The 23792-nt window shown below is 37.4% G+C and overlaps 1 protein-coding gene across 2 annotated transcripts in view; it reads right to left on the bottom strand.

Moving 5' to 3' along the window:
* The window catches only part of DENND2C (DENN domain containing 2C), a 92801-nt gene that overhangs the window by 35567 nt on the left and 33442 nt on the right, over positions 1-23792 (bottom strand). For both annotated transcript variants that reach the window (XM_060139259.1, XM_060139260.1), the window contains exons 2-3: positions 1029-2040; positions 206-342 (exon numbers count right to left, since the gene is read on the bottom strand). In XM_060139259.1, the coding sequence (XP_059995242.1) occupies positions 206-342; positions 1029-1852 (961 nt within the window). In that variant the 5' untranslated portion in view covers positions 1853-2040. The remainder of the gene's footprint in view (positions 1-205; positions 343-1028; positions 2041-23792) is intronic.

Raw genomic sequence — 23792 nt, 5'->3', positions numbered from 1 at the left:
ATCTACTTCTGAACTGAACAGTCCAATAAACTAGTTGTAAAATCCATTAGAGAATTAAGGAATTTATACAACAAAGGTTTCAATATTAGAAAGGAAAATCTAGAGCAAGACATGCTTGATTGTAAAAGAAAATAACATACTCTAGTTAAGGGCTCCACCAACTACATACTCACTAAATTTAATTGCAAAGTTTGTGGACACCTACATATGATATCCTCATAGATATTGTCCTCAGACTGTGTGTAATAAAGTGCTGAGCCAGAATTTCTTCTAAGTTCTTCACGAATCTTCTGTGAGTTCTGATTTCGAAAGTGCTGAATGTCCTCAAATTCAAAGGATTTCCTTAAGAAAGGAGATACATTTTAAAGTTGTATCTTGTAAAACTCTAGTATTCTTTATATTGGTATGATAGACACAAATTGATAAGAAAAGGACTTAGTGTACAAAATTACAAAGGTGTTTTATCAGATACCTAAGAATAATAAATTAGGCTGATGCCCTAATACGCACCATGAGAAAACTGGAGGCTTTTAGCCAATTACATTCATGTTCTTCTTTGGGTACTTTATTAAATTCACTCTGTAATAAAAAGTGAGGCTAATGCCAGCATGTCCTAAATGAAGTAGAAGAAGGTACTTGCTTCCCTATACATTGTTCTTTTCTTTTTTGGCCGCACCGCATGACAGGTGGTATCTTAGTTCCCCAACCAGGGATCGAACCCATATCCCTTGCATTGGAAGCGCGGAGTCTTAATCACTGGACCGCCAGGGAAGTCCCCTATACATTTTTAAAGATATAAAATGGAAGTTTTTCTACAGTACTTATGTCAGTAGATTGTCCTGGATATTACCTATACTCCTACTGTTTCGCTTATATGTATTTTCCCCTTGGGTTAATCAACATCTGTATAATCAAATTATACGTGTAACCCACACATGGAAATGGAAATTGGTTTGAAAAGGAAACAGAAGCTCAATAGTTCTATAAGGAAAATACTTAAAATCATTACCTTTCAAATAAAAACATACCTTTTAGATCTCCCTCTGATTTTTCTGCCATAGTTCTTTGGTTCAGGTTCCTGAGAAGGGGCTAAAGAGGGCTCTGTACAAGAATTATTTTCACAGTATTTTCTGTCACAGTTTCTTTCTTTATATGGCATATCACCAGATTCAGATAAATATCTGAATGTCCTACGAGGTTTTGGCAAAGGATTTATAGAAGGTCCACACTCTTGTCCCTCAGGTTCAGAGTAAATGTTTTCTAAGCTCTTCGTTACTCCATATGAACTATCCAGACCTCTGAAATTCAGTTCTTTTTCTGAAGAGTCACAATGTTCTAAAGCTAAATTTAAGACTTTATCTGGGGGAAGTGCTTCTATTTTCTTCCACAATATCTGTGAGGTATAGAAATTTCCTGGAGGTAATGAAGTCTCTGGATCCAAAACTTCTTTCCAGCTTTCAGTTTGTTTGGCCCGAGAACATACCCAGTTGGATCCTGATTCATTTTTAAAGAAGTGTGTATCATCATACTCACGTCTCTCACTTTCATCCTCACTTCGATTGTGGCTTTTGGCATCTTCATTAATACCCTGATCAACATTTTGAGAGTTGGTGACATCCAGTTTTTTGCTCTTTCCCTCAGCAACAGGATTTCTCTTAAGAAGAATCTCTTGATTACAGTTATTATATCTCACTCCAAAGTCCTTTGGATCGCACTTATCTGGATTAGATTTACCATTAGTTCTTCCTTCCCACTGAGAAATTTTTTGTTTGATGTTTCTGCAGTGGCTTCTTGACAGTGTATGAACAGCAGAACGAGAAAAACCAACATCCATGTTCCCAGTTGGGTGCATGACAAGTGATGAATTTTACTGAGGTTCCATTACAAGTAACTGTGAAATACTATATTCTTTATCCTGTCAGTTAGAATCCAAACAATTCCAGCATTTTCCTTTCATCTTTAACTTGAAAATGTTTTAAAAAGAAAAATTCTGATCATCAATCCTTGTTGAAAATGGCTACAACTTTATCTTGAATAATCCTATTAAAATGAAATGAATATGTTAACACAGTTTTATAATTTCCTAATTTAAACTCCACTAAAACACTGCCCACCTATCCCTAAATAAGTCGCTAACATTTCATATGTAAAGATGTACCTGTCATCCATTAAGCAATTCAACCTCATAAAGGCATTCCTAAGAGGGTGGTATAATATTACAGAGAAAATATTACTTAATGGTATTTCTCAAATTGTCTGCTTTAACATTCTGCATATTTAATTTCCTAAAGTTAAGTAGAATGAGGTTTTATAAGAGATTACACATAGTAGTATACAATATTATTTTGTGATAAATCAATTCTTTACAAAACCTTCTGTTAATGAAACAAGGACCAACAGAGTATTATAAAAAGTATACAGAAATACATCTCAAATAACCAAAATATCCAAATAACCAAAAAGTTTATGATTCGTAAGTAATTTAAATAACCACAGAAACAAAAGTCAATATTTTTTACATGAACACATCAAAATCCAGAGGAAGAGCCAGTTAGTCTGGAAACACACCAATAGCTGATTTCCTTCTCCAGTGCTACACTGAGATAATATTAGCTCATCACATACCCTTATTTCAACTTTACTATTAGCAACACAGAATTCCATACACACCACTGTCACTAAAGACAATCCAAGGTGCCATTAACTATCAGTTACTTTGAAATGTAATAACCTATTTTGTCACTGACTGAATTTTCCACATCTCTGCCACCACACACTTGACCCAAATCAGCAAAAATACTTACAGTCACATCCCTTCCTTTCACATAGAGGCTTCACTCATTTAGGCCCATTAACTGTTTCCTCAAATGCAAAATTTGGCAGAGAACTTTTCCTGTCAACTGAGTAAAGACCTGATCTCAAGTTCTACTGTATACTGTTTAAAAATAGCAACTGATTCGATACTTCCTGAGACAGGGGTCATCCTTCCTTGAGCTTTGTCTGTGTGTCCTTGATTAACAGGCAGGAAAATGTCTTGGCCCAGCTCTGTCAGTGTAGCTGACCAAAACTGATACACACACCACACACACACACAATTTATTCTAGGCAGAGCAACTGCTAGTCAGGACTACCATCAACTTTCACTTATTTCTTCAAGTTTGTAGGAAAACCAGGTTTGCTAGCAAATAAACTTTGATGAGGGTCTTATGCAAAGAAAATCATTTTAAAAAACCTTAAGAAATTGAACTCATGAGTGGAAAAAAACAAAACAAAGCACCCAAAATATAAAAGCTGTTGGGCAGAACTCTTCACAAAAGACTAATGCATAGAATTTGAACATCCAATCAGCTTCTACTGCTCATTATTAAAACTCTGAAAATCCTTTATACTAGTTTCTGATGTTTACAGAGAATTCCTAAGGATTTTAAGGTGTCTTTAGACTCAGGTTTTCTTCACTACAGACAAGATAGGAGTATTTTTCTCTCTCCTGGGAACCTAGTCAAGGTTTTTGGCAGTCCCAAACTCTTTCATTACTCTTCCCTTGTTAATGTGTTTTAAGTATGAAGGCGTGAAACTGAGAAGAAAAAGATGAAAATTGCTTGGGCTAAAAAAAAAAAAAATGTTTAACTTGAAAAGAACTGGCAACAAATGGCTTAATCTATGGAATTCACATACAAATATAAGTGATGTGTATTCATGGTGTTTCAGTGGCAAGAGAGTAGCATAGCAACATGACACTCCTTAAATCTAGGTAGGTATTATGAAGAGAAATGCTATTTTCTCCTAACTATGTATTAATACATTGCAGCTTTTAAAAAATGACAAATTATTTCAAAACCAAAAAGTTTTAATGCATTCTAATTAGATCAATGCCTATATTGATATTATAATCTGTCTTTATACATGATTGCACAGCTCCAATTTTTGCCAAATTAAACTCTTTATAATGTGGCTTGCCTATTCTTATACATAAGTTGTGATTCTGTCCTATCCAAAAAATAAGAATCACCAAACCAAGAGTTGCCTGATTTTTCCTTACAGGCATCTCACATCTAACTGTCCTTTTAGTCTAATTAAATTGAGTCACTTTGCTACCCAGCACCTCCTCCCCTATGGCTCTCCTAGCCTGCAAGATTCTTTATATCCCATCCTTCACCTCTAGTTTCTTGCCTTGACCTCCACTATCAGTAGACATTCTAATCCCTATGTGCTGGCCCAGTGTTCAAGTCCTAGATCTCTCCAAGCTTCATCTTTTGAAAGCTCCCTAAAGCCAACTTATTCACATATTTGCCCCTAGACACTGCTTTCTGAGCCTTGCTTCAACAGTTCTCACAGAAACACAGATTGAGAAAATATAACAGCTTCAATAATTTTTAAAATTTTGTTTCTTCTCTTAATACTACAAAATGAGTCCAAAGCTTCTCCAACTATTAAAAACTATTAAGTCAGGCAGGACTCACACGAAGAGAAGCTACAGCTCACGATAACCACAATGGGCAACCTCAAGAGAAGAAACCAGCAACTCAGTTCCTCGGGTGGGCAAAAGAAGTGTAAATGTGAAAAACTAAGCATGATTTTAAAAGTATAATAAAACAGAATGCTTGGAGTAAAGGCTACTAATCAATTATTTTTTCCTACTCTTTGTTCCCAAAGAGGTGATTCTTAATCATGTCCTTTTGTTTTTACAGTAAGTCCTCCATATACAAACGAGTTCCGTTCTGAGAGCACATTTGTTAAGTACGATTTGTTCGTAAGTCCAGCAAAATTAGCCTAGGTACCGGATTAACACAATTGGCTATATAGTACTGTAATAGGTTTATAATACTTTTCATACAAATAATGCATAAAAAACAAACAAAAACAAAAAATAAACATTTTTAATCTTACAGTACAGTACCTTGAAAAGTACAGTAGTACAGTACAACAGCTGGCATACAGGGGCTGGCATCTAGTGAACAGGCAAGGAAGAGTTACTGACTAGAGGAAGGATAGGAGGTGGGAGATGCTAGCGGTGAAGGATCGTCAGCAACAGGAGACAGAAGGCAAACTGCAAGTTCACTCACACCTGATGATGGTGGCACAGGTTCTGGTTCCTTGCTGGATTCAATTCTATCTACCCTCTTGAAAAAACAATCCAGTGATGTCTGGGTAGTAGCCCTTTTTTTCTTGTCATAGATGACATGGTAGCACCGGATTGCATTCTGAACGGCTGCTTCAACCTTTGTGTACTGTTCTATGTTCGGGTCCTGTGCCTCAAAAACTAACAGTGCCTCCTCAAATAAAGAAAATCCCCTTGCCATTTCCTGCATCATGAATCTCTTTGGTTCTTCAGTTACTTCTTCCTCCTCTTGTCTCTCTTCGTCCTTTCTCTGGGCCTCCAGTTCCTGGTCTTTTTAGCAGTACCAGCTAGATCACCACTGTTTTTACACTTGCTTCCGGACATCCTGGGCTTGAAATAAAGATACTGTACTACTGTACTCTATACAGTACTGTAAAATACACAAAAGCACAACCTCTTGTAGAGGATGCATGCACGTGACAATGTACACCAGACACGTGAACTAACTTACGTGACTGGACATGTGAACACACATTCGCATCTTTGAAAGTTCACAACTTGAAGGTTCGTATGAGGGGACTTAAACTTGTTTTCTATTGCTTTTCTGAGTATTTACTTTCATCCAAGATAAACAGCAACTACAGTTTATCAGCTTACGATGTAATTTATAGTATAACCTAACACATATAGGATTCTGTGTTCTTAGCCTTTTAAAAGAAACCAATCTAAATCCATTCAGGTAAGTGAAATTCCCTTTAAGAAAGAGAATATTAACGTTCTATTTTACTGACTCAAGTCTATGTAAGGAAAGTTTCTCACTCCAAATCCTTTAAAATATTTTATTTGATTAAGTATAATCTGGACAAATAGGAAGAATTTAGAACATTCTAAAAGTTGACTTAAAAACTGATGAAAGGATATACTTTTAAATGGTTAATTTTTGTTATGTGAATTTTACCTCAATTAGAAAGAAAACAGATGAAAGGGACTGAAAAGACTCTCACTTCTGGTATGATAGAAAAATTGGACTAGACTTGCCTTCCCAACATAAAAAACTATAAAACTGGACTTATATGTAAAACAAATGCTTTTAGATATTGAATAACAGCAAAGGACTGTGATCCCTGAAAGAAGGAAAACAAATGAAGTGGGCACCAAGATGGCCCAGCTTTCACCCAGGAGGCTCTTTTCAGAAAACAGCATAGAACATGGTAACCATGCTGAGTTAAGGATAAAGAGACCAGAGTGTGGAGGGGCAGAGGCAAATACAATCTTCAGGGTACAGTATCAGAAAGGAGGGAGCAACACAGAAGAGAAGCTCCAGAAATCTACATAGGATCTACTTGAGTCTTGGGCTGAATACTAAGCTGGTAAGGTATAAGGTAACACTGCACGAGGCTAGACAACATATTACTGGGAAAGAAGAGCTAATGGAACCCTGTAAAGCTGACTAACACCCAGAGTTAACAAAGGTCTGGGAAATGTTCAACTTCCAATGATCTTCACAAGGGAGGCCTTGCCAAACACCTGGGTAATTCAGTAGAAACAATAGGAGGTCACGGCTTGCCAGTGGGACTAAACTAGCCCTAGAGTGAAGGCTACTTTAGAACCACCACAAAAAAAAACTTTTCAGAAGGATCAAGTTGATTCATAAGTAATTTAAATAACCACAGAAACAAAAGTCAATATTTTTTACATGAACACATCAAAATCCAGACACACCACAATGTAACATTTACAATGTCTAGCATCAAATCAAAATTACTAAACATGCAAAGAAGCTTGAAAATGAGACCCATAATCAGGAGAAAAATCAGTTAACAGAAACTGAAGCAAAAATGACAGACATGATACAGTTGGCAGAGAAAGACTTCAATTCAGATATTTTAAATATATTCATAAACTTAAAACAAAATATGAACATAATAAGTATAGAAATAGAAGACATAAAAAAGAAAACAAAGGTAACTTCTGGAGCTTAAAAATACCCCATATGAAAAGAAAACTTCACTGTTTTGTTTGAACAGCAGATTTTAGACACTGCAGAGGAAATGATCAGTGAAGTTGAATAAGTAGTAATAAAAACTGTCAAAAACTAACACAAAAACTGAAGCACAGAGAGAAGAAAAGAGTAAAACAAAAGTCTCACTGGGACAATATCAAGTGGTTTACCTTACATATAAATGGGAATCCCAGAAGTGAGGGGTTGGGAGGCAGGGAACAAATATTTCAAGAAATAATAGCTGAAATTTTTCTAAATTGGATGAAAACTCTTAACACATAGATACATGGGGCTCAACAAATTCCAAACAGGATAAATATAAGGAAAGCCTTACCAAGGCAAACCATAATCAAGTTGCTGAAAACTGGTGATAAAGAGAAAATTCTTAAGAGCCAAAGGAAAGAATATACATTACATATAAGAACAACAAGGTAAGTCAGAAAACAATGGAAAATATTTAGAGAATTCCTTGGTGGTCCAGTGGTTAGGACTCGGTGCTTTCACTGCCGTGGGCCCGGGTTCAATCCCTGGTTGGGGAACTAAGATCCCACAAGCTGTCCAGAACAGCAAAATAAATAAATAAATAAATAAAAATTGAAGTGCTAAGGGGAAAAAAATATCTGTGAAATCTAGAATTCTAGACATATCCTTCAAGATGAAGGTGAAATAAAAACATTTTCAGTTAAACAAAACTGTTGTGAATTTGTTAACAGCAGACCTGCACTTAGGGCCAGGGACATAATTTGTGGGCCCCAGGGCAAATTGAAAACATGAGGCCCCTTGTTCAAAGTGCTTTAAAGGTACATATGAAGCTTTTCCTTTTTCTGCAGTCTTCTTTTCAGCTTATCATGGCATTTTAAATTTACTATTTAATGTTTTATGGGAAAAAATTTTTAATTTAAATTATCAGCATGAGTTTTACCATTCATCTATATATTGTGCAATATCATTTTAAATGCAAATATCAGAGCGATACATGGAACATTTACCAATAGACCATACAATGGGCTATAAAATAAGACATGATAAATTTAAAAGGATTGAAATCATTCTGAGGATGTTTTCTAACCCATTATGGAAATGAATTAGAAATCAGTTCTAAACCAAAACGAAAATCCCAAAATATTTGGAAATAAATGTTTATATTACAAAAGGAAGAAAAAGCTTAAAAACAATGAATGATGATGCTATTTCTTGGTGTTTTAAATTGGAACACCTTTTACCCTGTTAAGTTTCAAGTTATATTTTATCTATTTTTTAAATTTAATTTTATTTATTCTTTTATATAGCAGGTCCTTATTAGTCATCAATTTTATGCACATCAGCAATTGTCAATCCCAATCGCCCAATTCATCACACCACCACCACCACCACCCCGCCGCTTTCCCCCCTTGGTCTGTCCATACGTTTGTTCTCTACATCTGTGTCTCAATTTCTGCCCTGCAAGCTGGTTCATTGGTACCATTTTTCTAAGTTCCATATGTATGCAATAATATACGATATTTGTTTTTCTCTTTCTGACTTACTGCACTCTGTATGACAGTCTCTAGATCCATCCACGTGTCTACAAATGACCCAATTTTGTTCCTTTTTATGCCTGAGTAATATTCCACTGTACATATTTACCACAACTTCTTTATCCATTCATCTGTTGATGGGCATTTAAGTTGCTTCCATGACCTGGCTATTGTAAATACTGCTGCAATGAACATTGGGGTGCATGTGTCTTTCTGAATTATGGTTTTCTCTGGGTATATGCACAGTAGCGGGATTGCTGGATCATATGGTAATTCTATTTTTCGTTTTTTAAGGAACCTCCATACTGTTCTCCATAGTGGGTGTATCAATTTACATTACCACTAACAGTGCAAGAGGTTCCCTTTTCTCCACACCCTCTCCAGCATTTGTTGTTTGTAGACTTTCTGCTGATGCCCATTTTAACTAGTGTGAGGTGATACCTCATTGAGTTTTGATTTGCATTTGTCTAATAATTAGTGATGCTGAGCAGCTTTTCATGTGCTCCTTGGCCATCTGTATGTCTTCTTTGGAGAAATGTCTCTTCTGCCCATTTTTGAACTGAGTTATTTGTTTTTTTAATATTGAGCTATTTATATATTCTGGAGATTAATCCTTTGTTGATTTGTTTGCAAATGCTTGTAAATACTTTCTCCCACTATGAGGGCTGCCTTTCCGTCTTGTTTATGGTTTCCTTTGCTGTGCAAAAGCTTTGTAGTTTCATTATGTCCCATTTGTTTCTTTCTGTTTTTATTTCCATTACTCTAGGAGGTGGATCAAAAAAGATCTTGCTGTGATTTATATCAAAGGGTGTTCTTCCTATGTTTTCCGCTAAGAGTTTTATAGTGTCCAGTCTTACATTTAGCTCTCTAATCCATTTTGAGTTTATTTTTGTCTATGGTGTAGGGAATGTTCTAATTTCATTCTTTTACATGTAGCTGTCCAGTTTTCCCAGCAGCACTTATTGAAGAGACTGTCTTTTCTCCATTGTATATCCTTGCCTCTTTAGTCATAGATTAGTTGACCATAGGTGTATGGGTTTATCTCTAGGCTTTCTATCTTGTTCCATTGATCTATATTTCTGTTATTGTGCTAGTACCATACTGTCTTGATTACTGTAGCTTTGTAGTATAGTCTTAAGTCACGGAGTCTGATTCCTCCAGCTCCGTTTTTTTCCCTCAAGACTGCTTTGGCTATTCAGGGTCTTTTGTGTCTCCATACAAATTTTAAAATTTTTTTGTTCTAGTTCCGTAAAATATGCCATTGGTAATTTGATACGGATTGCACTGAATCTGTAGATTGCTTTGGGTAGTATAGTCATTTTCACAATATTGATTCTTCCAAACCAAGAACATGGTATATCTCTCCATCTGTTGGTATCATTTTTAATTTCTTTCATCAATGTCTTATAGTCTTCTGCATACAGAACTTTTGTCTCCCTAGTTAGGTTTATTCCTAGGTATTTTATTCTTTTTGTTGCAATGGTAAATGGGAGTGTTTCCTTAATTGCTCTTTCAGATATTTCATCATTAGTGTATAGCAGTGCAAGAGATTTTTGTGCATTAATGTTGTATCCTGTAACTTTACCAAATTCATTGATTACCTCTAGTAGTTTTCTGGTGGCATCTTTAGAATTCTCAGTGTATAGTATCATGTCATCTGAAAACAGTGACAGATTTACTTCTTCTTTTACCATTTGTATTCCTTTTATTTCTTTTTCTTCTCTGATTGCCGTGGCTAGGACTTCCAAAACTATGTTGAATAATAGTGGTGAGAGTGGACATCCTTGTCTTGTTCCTGATCTTAGAGGAAATGCTTTCAGTTTTTCACCATTGAGAATGATGTTTGCTGTGGGTTTGTCCTATATGGCCTTAACTATGTTGAGGTAGGTTCCCTCTATGCCCACTTTCTGGAGAGTCTTATCATAAATGGGCATCGAATTTTGTCAAAAGCTTTTTCTGCATCTATTGAGATGATCTTATGGTTTTTCTTCTTCAATTTGTTAATATGGTGTATCACACTGACTTACGTATATTGAAGAATCCTTGCATCCCTGGGATAAATCCCACTTGATCATGGTGTATGATACTTTTAATGTGTTGTTGGATTCTGTTTGCTAGTATTTTGTTGAGGATTTTTCCATCTATATTCATCAGTGATATTGGTCTGTGATTTTCTTTTTTTTGTAGTATCTTTCTCTGGTTTTGGTATCAGGGTGATGGTGGCCTCATAGAATGAGTCTAGGAGTGTTCCTTCCTCTGCAATTTTTTGCAAGAGTTTCAGAAGGATGGGTGTTAGCTCTTCTCTAAATGTCTGATAGAATTCACCTGTGAAGCCATCTGGTCCTGGACTTTTGTTTACTGGAAGATTTTTAATCACAGTTTCAATTTCATTACTTGTGATTGGTCTGTTCATATTTTCTATTTCTTCCTGGTTCAGTCTTGGAAGGTTATACCTTTCTAAGAATTTGTCCATTTCTTCCAGGTTGTCCATTTTATTGGCATAGAGTTGCCTGTAGTAGTCTCTTAGGATGCCTTGTATTTCTGCGGTGTCTGTTGTAACTTCTCTTTCTTCATTTCTACTTTTATTGATTTGAGTCCTCTCCCTCTTTTTCTTCCTGAGTCTGGCTAATGGTTTATCAATTTTGTTTATCTTCTCAAAGAACCAGCTTTTAGTTTTATTGATCTTTGCTACTGTTTTCTTTGTTTCTATTTCATTTATTTCTGCTCTGATCTTTATGATTTCTTTCCTTCTGCTAACTTCGGGTTTTGTTTGTTCTTCTTTCTCTAGTTCCTTTAGGTGTAAGGTTAGATTGTTTATTTGAGGTATTTCTTGTTTCTTGAGGTAGGCCTGTATAGCTATAAACCTCCCTCTTAGAGCTGCTTTTGCTGCATCCCATAGATTTTGGGTCATCGTGTTTTCATTGTCATTTATCTCTAGGTATTTTTTGATGTCCTCTTTGATTTCTTCAGTGATCTCTTGGTTATTTAGTAACGTATTGTTTAGCCTCCATGTGTTTGTGTTTTTTACGTTTTTTTCCCCTGTAATTTATTTCTAATCTCATAGCATTGTGGTCAGAAAAGATGCTGATATGATTTCAATTTTTTAAAATTTACTGTGGCTTGATTTGTGACCCAAGATGTGATCTATCCTGGAGAATGTTCCTTGCGCACTTGAGAAGAAAGTGTAATCTGCTGTTTTTGGATGGAATGTCCTATAAATATCAATGAAATCTATCTGGTCTATTGTGTCATTTAAAGCTTCTGTTTCCTTATTAATTTTCTGTTTGGATGATCTGTCCATTGGTGTAAGTGACATGTTAAAGTCCCCAACTATTATTGTGTTACTGTCAATTTCCTCTTTTAGAGCTGTTAGCAGTTGCCTTATGTATTGAGGTGCTCCTATGTTGGGTGCATATATATTTATAATTGTTATATCTTCTTCTTGGATTGATCCCTTGATCATTATGTAGTGTCCTTCCTTGTCTCTTGTAACATTCTTTATTTTAAAGTCTATTTTATCTGATATGAGTATTGCTACTCCAGCTTTCTTTTGATTTCCATTTGCATGGAGTATCTTTTTCCATCCCCTCACTTTCAGTCTGTATGTGTCCATAGGTCTGAAGTGGGTCTCTTGTAGCCAGCATATAGATGGGTCTTGTTTCTGTATGCATTCAGCAAGCCTGTGTCTTTTGGTTGGAGCATTTAATCCATTCACGTTTAAGGTAATTATCAATATGTATGTTCCTATGACCATTTTCTTAGTTTTTTGGGTTTGCTTTTGTAGGTCCTTTTCTTCTCTTGTGTTTACCACTTAGAGAAGTTCCTTTAGCATTTGCTGTAGAGCTGGTTTGGTGGTGCTGAATTCTCTTAGCTTTTTTTTGTCTGTAAAGCTTTTGATTTCTCCATCGAATCTGAATGAGATCCTTGCTGGGTAGAGTAATCTTGGTTGTAGGTTCTTCCCTTTCATCACTTTAAGTATGTCATGCCACTCCCTTCTGGCTTGTAGAGTTTCTGCTGAGAAATCAGCTGTTAACCTTATGGGAGTTCCCTTTTATGTTATTTGTCATTTTTTCCCTTGCTGCTTTCAATAATTTTTCTTTGTCTTTAATTATTGCCAGTCTGATTACAATGTGTCTTGGCGTGTTTCTCCATGGGTTTATCCTGTATGGGACTCTCTGCGCTTCCTGGACTTGGGTGGCTATTTCCTTTCCCATGTTAGGAAAGTTTTCGACTATAATCTTTTCAAATATTTTCTTGGGTCCTTTCTCTCTCTCGTCTCCTTCTGGGACCCCTATAATGCGAATGTTGTTGCGTTTAATGTTGTCCCAGAGGTCTCCTAGACTGTCTTCATTTCTTTTCATTCTTTTTTCTTTATTCTGTTCCACGGCAGTGAATTCCATCATTCTGTCTTCCAGGTTACTTATCTGTTCTTCTACCTCAGTTATTCTGCTATTGATTCCTTCTAGTGTAATTTTCATTCCAGTTATTGTATTGTTCACCTCTGTTTGTTCTTTAATTCTTCTAGGTCTTTATTAAACATTTCTTGCATTTTCTTGATCCTTGCCTCCATTCTTTTTCCAAGGTCCTGGATCATCTTAACTATCATTATTCTGAATTCTTTTTCTGGAAGGTTGCCTATATCCACTTCATTTAGTTGTTTTTCTGGGGTTTTATCTTGTTCCTTCATCTGGTACATAGCCCTCTGCCTTTTCATCTTTTCTGTCTTTCTGGGAATGTGGTTTTTGTTCCACAGGCTGCAGGATTGTAGTTCTTGCTTCTGCTGTCTGCCCTCTGGTGGATGAGGCTATCTAAGAGGCTTGTGCAAGTTTCCTGATGGGAGGGACTGGTAGTGGGTGGAGTTGGGTATTGCTCTGGTGGGCAGAGCTCAGCAAAACTTTAATCCACTTGACTGCTGATGGGTGGGGCTGGGTTCCCTCCCTGTTGGTTGTCTGGCCTGAGGCAACCCAACACTGGAGCCTACCTGGGCTCTTTGGTGGGGCTAGTGGTGGACTCTGGGAGGGCTCACGCCAAGGAGTACTTCCCAGAACTTCTGCTGCCAGTGTCCTTGTCCCCATGGTGAGCCACAGCCACCGCCTGCCTCTGCAGGAGACCCTCCAATACTAGCAGGTAGGTCTGGTTCAGTCTTCCCTGGGGTCACTGCTCCTTCGCCTGGGTCCCGATGCGCACACTACTTTGTGTGTGCCCTCCAAGAGTGGAGTCTCTGTTTCCCCCAGTCCTGTCAAAGTCCTGCAGTCGAGTCCCACTAGCTTTCAAAGTCTGATTCTCTAGGAACTCCTCCTCCCATTGCCGGATCCCCAGGTTGGGAACCTGACCTGGGGCTTAGAACCTTCACTCCAGTGGGTGAACTTCTGTGGTATAAGTGTTCTCCAGTCTGTGAGTCACCCACCCAGCAGTTATGGGATTTGATTTTACTATAATTGCACCCCTTCTACCATCTCACTGTGGCTTCTCCTTTGTCTTTGGATGTGGGGTGTCTTTTTTGGTGAGTTCCAGTGTCTTCCGGTCAATGGCTGTCCAGCAGCTAGTTGTGATTCTGGTGTTCTAGCAAGAGGGAGTGAGAGCATGTCCTTCTACGCTGCCATCTTGGTTCCTCTCTCAAGTTATATTTTAATTTTCTCTCCAGGTTAAACACTCTAGCTTAACATTTGTTTAAGTTACTTTACAGCCAATCCTGAACAAAATGTACCATTCTTTTCAAAGTTACATTTTTCTAAACCATGTAGTGAAATTTGAGTGTCATTATTCCACCTAAGAATTGAAAAATAAATGATTTAAGGTTCTCCCTTAAGAAGAAAAAATGAATAACTTAAGCACAAAGCAAGTAGGAGAAAGGAAATAATAAAAGAGTGAATATTGATGAAACAGCAACAGATGAACAATGGAAAAATACCAATAAAACAAAAAAGTTATTTAAAAAGATCAGTAAATTGATAAACCTCTAGGTAGACTGAACAAATAAAAAAGAGAGAAAAGCACAAGTTAGCAATATCGGGAATGAAAAAGGGGGCATCACTGCAGATCCCACATTAAAGGATATAAAGGACTATTATGAATAAATTTATGCTAGTAAATTTGACAACTAAAGGGACAAATTTCTTGAAAGAAGCAAAGTACCAAAACTGATGTAAGCCTTGGCTGCAGCTTTTACTTTCTGTGTAATCTTAGTAAGGTTCCTTAACCTCTCTCTCCCTCCATGAATGTGCCAATTCATAAGCTGATATATTTCAACTATTGATACTTAGATCAGTGCCTGGCACATAGAAAACACTCAGTGCATGCTAGGTGATATTAATATCATCATCATACAGACAGGGATCCCTTCCAAAGAACATACGGCATCTACATTAGATCAGTTTGAGAACTGTCAACCTCATCAAATACTACCCTAGTATGTGAGTGAGTGGGAAGATTACAACAGAAATTAATATTTAATGTAGCAAACACTGCATCAAAAAGAAACTGTCTTTTGGTCTTTATTAGAAAACTGGACTTCTAGCAATGGAAAAAATAACCCCTTCAAATGATGGTGTTTCAGATCTTAGTCTAAGTCTTCCTTCTTAAGCATGATTTCTGTTTTCCCTGGGCTAAACTAGCCAGCTTGTTTTCATGATTTGAATTCAGACTATTACTGGAAATGTGCTGATAATATAGCTTAAAGTACTTTAAATTTTTGTCTGGAATGGCTTCATGTACAAATTTGAGTAGGGTGGGATGATAAAACAAAAAAAGCCCATAAGATTTAACATTAAATTTTTAAAGTAACCAAAAACAAAAACAAAAAAAGAAGATATAGGAATTCTGAATATCTCTATATTTACTTAAAAATTAATTTTAAATTTTAGTTAAAAACCTTCCCATAAAGAAAATTCCAGGTCTAGAGACTGGTGAATTTCATTAAACATGTAAAGAGACAATGTCAACCTTACACAAACTCTCTCAGAAAACAGGAAGAAGAAACACTTTCCAGTTCATTTTATGAGGCCAGCATTACCCTGTTAGAAAACCAAAGACTTTACAAGAGAAGAAAAACACCGAACAATATAACTCATGAAAATAAATGTAAAAATACTTTAAAAGTATTAGCCAAAAAATTGCATAAATAAATACAAAAAAGATACTATGCAGTGATTAAGTATACTTTATAACAGAATGCAAGGGTTGCTTTAACATGAAAAGCCATCACATTTATGACATAAAGAAAAAAAAAACCCTCACACTGGTCAAAATGGCCATCATCAAAAAGTCTACAAATAATAAATGAAGAGTGTGGAGAAAAGGGAACCCTTGTACACTGTCGGTGGAAATGTAAGTTGGTGCAGCCTCTATAGAAAACACTATGGAGGTTCCTTAAAACCTTATCCCATCCCTGGGCATATATCTGGAAAAGATGAAAACTAATTCAAAAGGATACATGCACCCCTATGTTCATAGTGGCACTATTTATAATAGCCAAGACATGAAAGCAACCTACATGTCCATTAACAGATGAATGGATAAAAAAGATGTAGTGTGGGTACGTGCGCGCGCGCACACACACACACACACACACATACACACACTGGCATACTACTCAGTCGTCAAAAAGAATGAAATACTGCCATTTGCAGCAACATGGATGGACCTAGAGTTTATCATACTAAGTGAAGTAAGTCAGATAGAGAAAGACAAATATCATATGGTATTGCTTATATGTGAATCTAAAATAATAGTATAAATGAACTTATTTACAAAACAGAAACACTCACAGTCATAGAAAACTCATGGTTACCAAAGGGGAAGTGGGAGGAGGGATAAATTGGGAGGGAGTATGGGATTAATAGATGCACATTACCATATATAAAAATAGATAAACAACAAGGATTTACTGTATAGCACAGGGAACTGTATTCAGTATCTTGTAATAACCTATAATGGAAAAGAATTGAAAAAAGGGTATAGATATATGCATATATATATGCATAACCAAATCACTTTGCTGTATACCTGAAACTAACAGTGTTGTAAATCAAATATACATCAATTAAAAATAAATAGGGCTTCCCTGGTGGCGCAGTGGTTGGGAGTCCGCCTGCCAATGCAGGGGACATAGGTTTGTGCCCTGGTCCGGGAAGATCCCACATGCTGCAGAGCGGCCGGGCCCATGAGCCATGGCCGCTGAGCCTGCGTGTCCAGAGCCTGTGCTCCGCAACGGGAGAGGCAACAACAGTGACAGGCCCATGTACCGCAAAAGCAATTAAATAAATAAATAAATAAATAAATAAATAAATAAATAAATAAATAAATAAATGAAAAAACCTCTATATGATTATCTTAATACATGCAGAAAAAGTATCCCAAGATGACAGCGTAAAAGGACCCTGTGCTCACCTCCTCTCACAGGCACACCAAAATTATAATTATTTACAGAACAAATATTGCTGAAAAAGATTGAAATCTACCAGAAAATATATTCTACAACTAAAGATATAAGGAACAACAAGAAGACACGTAGGAGGGGCAGAGATGCCATATAGTCAAGACCCATAATCCTCGGTGGGTGACCCATAAACGGGAGAATAATTACAACTGCAGGGGTTCTCTCCAAGGAGCAAAGGGTCTGAACCCCACATTAGGCTCCCCAGTCTGGGGGTCCTGCACCAGGAAGATGAGCCCCCAAAACATTTGGCTTTGAAGGCCAGCGGGACTTACTCTGGAGAGAGCCAGAGGGCTGTGGGAAATAGAAACTCTATTCTTAAAGGATGCACACAAAATTTCACACACTCCAGGACCCAGGGCAGAAGCATTAATGTGAAAGGAGCCTGGGTCAGAACAACCTGCTGATCTTGGAGAGTCTCCTGGAGAGGCAAGAGGCAACTGCAGCTCACCCTGGGGACACAGACACTGGTGGCAGCCATTTTGGGGGCTTGTTCTACCACGTGGACACTGGTGCTGGCAAGTGCCATTTTGGAATCCTCCCTCTAGCTTATTAGCCTCAGGACCCCTGTTTACGAACATTTAGGCACCAGTACTGGGACACCTCAGGCCAAGCAACTAACTAGGCAGTGACACAGTTCCACCCTCCAGCAGACAAGCTGCCTTAAGACCCCCTGAACTCACAGCCGCCCTTGGACACAGCCCTGTCCACCAGAGGATCCAAGACCTGGCCCCACACACCAGATCCAGGACCCTCAGGGTCCTGCAGCCAGACAACCCAGAACCCAGCTCTGCCCACCAATGAACAGGCACCAGCCCCAGAATCTCCTGAGCCCCGGCCCCACCCACCAGCAAGCATGCACTAGCCTCCGGACCAGCCTCACCCACCAGTGGGCAGACACCAGCCCCCAGGACTATAGCCCCACAGCCTGCCATGGCAGGACCCAGCCCACTCAGCAGCAGGCCAGTAACAGCCTTGGGACAATCTGGGAATCAGCCTTGCCCACCAGCAGGCCAACACAAGCTTTGGGACACCCTGGACCCCACAGTCAGCTGTGTCAGGAACAGGCCACACCCACCAGTAGTCCAACACCAGCTCTGGGACACGTGTGCTCCACAGCCAGAACCCAGGACCCAGCTCTGCCTACTAGTGGGCTGGCACTAACCCAAAGATCTGGCTTAACTCAGTGGTGGGTGGATACCAACCCTGGGATCTCCTAGACCCCAACTCCACCCACCAGTGAGCCAGCACTAGCCCCAGGGCCATGTGGGGTTCTTCAGCCAGCCAACTCATGACCCAGTCCTGCCAAAAAGCAGCTGGCAGCCTCCTCACAAGGCAGGGCCTGGCAACTAACCAGGCTGGGGGCCAGCCATTTCTACCAGACTGTCCACAGTAGTCAGCCCACCATAAGAGAAGGATCTACACAGCTCAATTAAGGGGCACCCCCAGCTCTGGTGACCAGAGGGGAGTGTGTTTCTGGGATGCATAGGATGTCTCCTACAAACGGATACTTTTCCAAGGTTGGAAGCATAACGAACCTACCATGTACACAGAAACAAAAACAGCAAGTTAGGCAAAATGAGGTGACAGTGGGATATATTCCAAAGGACCAAGAAAAAAACCCAGAAGAACTATGTGAAGTGGAGAAAGACAATCTACTTAAGAAAGAGTTCCAGGTAATGATTATAAAGATGATCAAAGAACTCAGAAGTTTTAAACAAAGAGTTAGAAAATATAAAGAACAACCAGAGTTAAAGAATATAATAACTGAAATGAAAAATATACTAGAAGAAATTAACAGCAGACCAAATGATACAGAGGAACGGATGAGTGAGCTGGAAGACAGAATAGTGGAAATCAATGAAGCTGAACAGAAAGAAGGAAAAAGAATTAAAAGAAGTGAGAAGAGTTTAAGAAACCTCTGACACAACATGAAGCGTACTAACATTTGCATTATAGGGGTCGCAGAAGGAGAAGAGAGAGAAAAAGGGGCAGAGAACATTTCTGAAGACATAATAGCTGAAAACTTCCCTAACCTGGGAAAGGACACAGAAATCCAAGTCCAGGAAGCACAGAGAGCCCCAAACAGGATCAACCCAAAGAGGATTCACACCAATACACATTGTTATTAAAATGACAAAAATTAAAGATAAAGAGAGACTATTAAAAGCAGCAAGTGAAAAGCAACAAGTTACATACAAGGGAACTCCCATAAGACTATCAGCAGAAACTCTGAGGCCAGAAGGGAGTGCCTGATATGTTTAAAATGATGAAAGAGGAAAACCTACAACTTAAAATACTCTGCCCAGCAAGGCTCTCATTCAAATTTGATAGAGATATCAAATTTTTACAGAGAAGCAAAAGCTAAAAGAGTTCAGCATCACCAAACAGGCTTTACAAGAAATGTTAAAGGGACTTCTCCATGTGAAACAGAAAAGCCCACAACTAGAAACATGAAAATTACAAAAGGAAAAAGCTCATAGGTAAAGGCAAATATACAGTAAAGGTCATATACAAAACTGGTAGGAAGGTGAAAAGACAAAAGTAATAAATTCTTCTATAGCTACAATAAGCAGTTAAGGGATATACAAAGTAAATAGATGTCAAAAACAGTAATCATGAGGGGAGAGGAGTACAAATGCAGAGTTGTTAAAATGTGTTTGAACTGAAGAAATCAGCAACTTAAAATAATCATATATATGTATGTTTTATATATATGCATAAACTTCATGATAACCACAAAAGAAAAACCTATAATAAATAACACACATACAAAAGAGAAAGGAATCCAAACATAACACTAAAGATAGTTATCAAATCACAAGAGAGGAGAACAAAAAAAAGAACAAAGGAACAAAAAAGAAATACCAAAACAACCCCAAAATGATTGAGACAGTAAGTACACGTATATCAGTAATTACTTTAAATATAAATGAACTAAATACTCCAGTCAAGACACAGAGTGGCTAAATGCATACAAAAACAATATGTGTATACATGCTGCCAACAAGAGACTCACTTCAGATCTAAAAATACACAGACTGAAAGTGAGGGGAAGAAAAAGTTATTCCATGTAAATGAAAATCAAAAGAAAGCCAGGGTAGCAATACTTACATCAGACAAAACAGACTTTAAAACGAAGACTGTTAAAAGAGACAAAGAAGGATATTACATAATGATGAAGAGATCAATCCAAGAAGATATAACAACTGTAAATATATAGGCACCCAACATAGGAGCACCTATATACATAAAGCAAATATTAACATACATAAAGGGAGAAATTGACAGTAGCACAAAAATAGTAGGGGACTTTAATACCCCACTTACCTCCATAGATAGATCATCCAGAGAGAAAATCAATAAGGAAACACCAGCTTTAAATCACACATTAGACCAAGTGGACTTAATAGATACATATAGAATATTCTGTCCAAAACCAGCAGAATACACATTCTTTTTAAGTGCACATAGGACATTCTCCAGGGTAGATAATATGCTAGGCCACAAAACAAGCCATGGTAAATTTAAGAAAACTGAAATTATATCAAGCATCTTTTCTTACCACAATGCTATGAGACTAGAAATGAACTAAAAGCAAAGAACTGCAAAAACACCAACACGTGAAGGCTAAACAATATGCTAAACAACCAATGGATCACTGAAGGAATCAAGGAAGAAACCAAAAAGCACCTAGAGATGAATGAAAACAACAACACAAATGCTATGGGACCCAACAAAGGCAGTCCTAAGAGGGAAATTTATAACAGTAAAAGCTTAACTCAAGAAACAAGAAAAATGTCAAAGAAACAACCTAACTTTACACCTAAAGAAACCAGAAAAAGAAAAAAACCCAAAGTTAGCAGAAGGAAAGAAATAATAAAGACCAAAGCAGAAATAAATGAAATAGAGAATAAAAACAAAACAAAACAATAGAAAAGATCAGTGAAATTAAGAGCTGGTTCTTTGGAAAGATAAATAAAATTGATAAACCTTTAACCAGACTCATCAAGAAAAGAAGAGAGAAGGCCCAAATCAATAAAGTCAGAAATGGAAAAGAAGTTACAACTGCCGGCAAAGAAATACAAAGGATCATAAAAGACTACTACAAACAACTACACCAATAAAATGGACAACCCAGAAGAAATAAATTCCTAGAAATATACAGTCTCTCAAAACAGAACTAGGAAAAAATAGAAAATATGAACAGACCAAACACCAGTAATGAAACTGAATCAGTGATTTAAAAAAAAAAAAAAACTACCAACAAACAAAAGTACAGAACCAGATGACTTCACAGGTATATTCTACCAATATTTAGAGAAGAGTTAACACCTATCCTTCTCACACTATTTCCAAAAATTGCAGAAGGAAAACTTCTGAACTAATTCTGTGAGGCCAGCATCACCCTGATACCAAAACCAGAAAATATCACAAAAAATGAAAATTATAGGCCAATATCACTGATGAACATAGATGCAAAAATCCTCAACGAAATATTAGCAAATGGAATCCAACAATCCATTAAAAGGATCATACACCAAGATCAAGTGGAATTCATCCCAGGGATGCAAGGATGGTTCAATATCTGAAAATCAATCTATGTGATACATCACATTAACAAATTGAAGAATAAAAACCGTATGATCATCTCAGTAGATACAGAAAAGCTTTTGACAAAATTTAATGCCCATTTATCAAAACGACTCTCCAGTAAGTGGATATGGAGGGAACATGCCTCAACATAATTAAGGCCACATATGATAAGCCCACAGCTAACATCATCCTCAATGGTGAAAAGCTGAAAGCATTTCCTCTAAGATGAGGAAAAAGACAAGGATGCCTTGAAGACCGAACACAGCCAAAAATAAATTTTTTAAAAAAGTTACAGGGTACAGAATTAATGTACAGAAACCTGTTGCATTTCTATACACTAACAACAAACTATCAAAGAAATTAAGGAAACAATCCCATTTACATCACATCAAAAAGAATAAAATACCTAGGAATCAACCTACCTAAGGAGGTAAAGACCTCTACTTGGAAAACGGTAAGACACTGATGAAAGAAACTGAAGATGAAACGGATGGAAAGATATATTGTGTTCATGGGTTGAAAGCATTATTATTATTACTTTTTAAATTTATTTATTTTATTTTATTTATTTATTTTTGGCTGCATTGGGTCTTTGTTGCTGCATGAGGGCTTTCTCTAGTTGTGGTGAGCGGGGGCTACTCTTCGTTTCAGTGCACAGGCTTCTCATTGCGGTGGCTTCTCTAGTTGTGGAGCATGGGCTCTAGGCACATGGACTTCAGAAGCTGTAGCACACGGGCTTAGTAGTTGTGGCTTGTGGGCTCTAGAGCTCAGGCTCAGTAGTTGTGGTACACAGGCTTAGTGGCTCTGCAGCATGTAGGATCTTCCCGGACCAGGGCTCCAACCTGTGTCCCCTGCATTGGCAAGTGGATTCTTAACCACTGTGCCACCAGGGAAGCCCTGAAAGCATTATTATTGTTAAAATGACCATACTATCCAAGGCAATCTACAGATTCAATGCAATCCCTATCAAATTACCAATGACCTTTTCACAGAACCAGAACAAAAAATTTTAAAATTCGTATGGAAACACAAAAGCCGGCAAATAGTCAAAACAATTGAGAAATAAGAACAGGGCTGGAGGTACCATGTTCCTTGACTTCAGACTATACTTCAAAGCTATGGCAATCAAAACAGTACGGTACTGGCATAAAAACAGACACATACTTCAATAGAACAGAATGGAGAGCTAGAAATAAACCCACACATCTGTGGTTAATTAATCTGCAACAAAGGTGATAAGAATACACAAGGGAGAAAAGTCAGTCTCTTCAATAAGTGGTGCAGGGAAAACTGGATAGCTACATGTAAAAGAATGAAATTAGAAATTCTCTAATACTATATACAAAAATAAATTCAAAAAACCTAAATATAAGAACAGAAATCATAAAATTCCCAGAACAAAACATAGGCAGAATGCGCTGTGACATAAATCATGGCAATATTTTTTTGGATTTGTCTCCTAAGGAAAAGGAAAAGGAAACAAAGCAAAAATAATCAAATGGGACCTAATTAAGCTTAAAACCTTAACAATTAACAAAGCAAAAAATGAAAAGACAGCATAGTGAATGGGAGAAAACATCTGCAAATGAAATGACCCATAAGAGGATAATATCCAAAATATATAAACAGCTGATACAACTCAACATCAAAAGAACAAACAATGCAATTAAAAAATGGGCAGAAGACCTGAATAGACATTTTTCCAAACAAGACATACAGATGGCCACCAGGCACATGGTAAGGTGTTCAACATCGTTAATCATCAGAGAGATGCAAATCAAAACCACAAAGAGATATCACACCTCACACCTGCTAGAATGGCTATCCTCAAAAATACCGCAAATAACAAATATCGGCGAGGATGTGGAGAAAAGGGAACCCTTGTACACTGTTGGTGGGAATGTAAATTGGTACAGCCACTGTGAAAAACAGTATGGAGATCCTCAAAAAACTAAAAACAGAACTACCATATGATCCAGCAATTCCACTCCTGGGTATATATCTGGAAAAAATGAAAACACTAATTTGAAAAGAGATAAACACTCCAATGTTCATAGCAGTGTTATTTACAATTGCCAAGATATGGAAGCAACCTAATTGTCCATCAACAGATGAATGGATAAAGAGGATATATATATATATATATATATATATATATATATATATAGAGAGAGAGAGAGAGAG

Source organism: Lagenorhynchus albirostris, chromosome 2 (assembly GCF_949774975.1).
Source record: "Lagenorhynchus albirostris chromosome 2, mLagAlb1.1, whole genome shotgun sequence".
NCBI classification, from domain to species: domain Eukaryota; kingdom Metazoa; phylum Chordata; class Mammalia; order Artiodactyla; family Delphinidae; genus Lagenorhynchus; species Lagenorhynchus albirostris.
The sequence above is the reverse complement of the archived record's forward strand: the minus strand, read 5'-3'. Positions and strand labels throughout refer to the sequence as shown.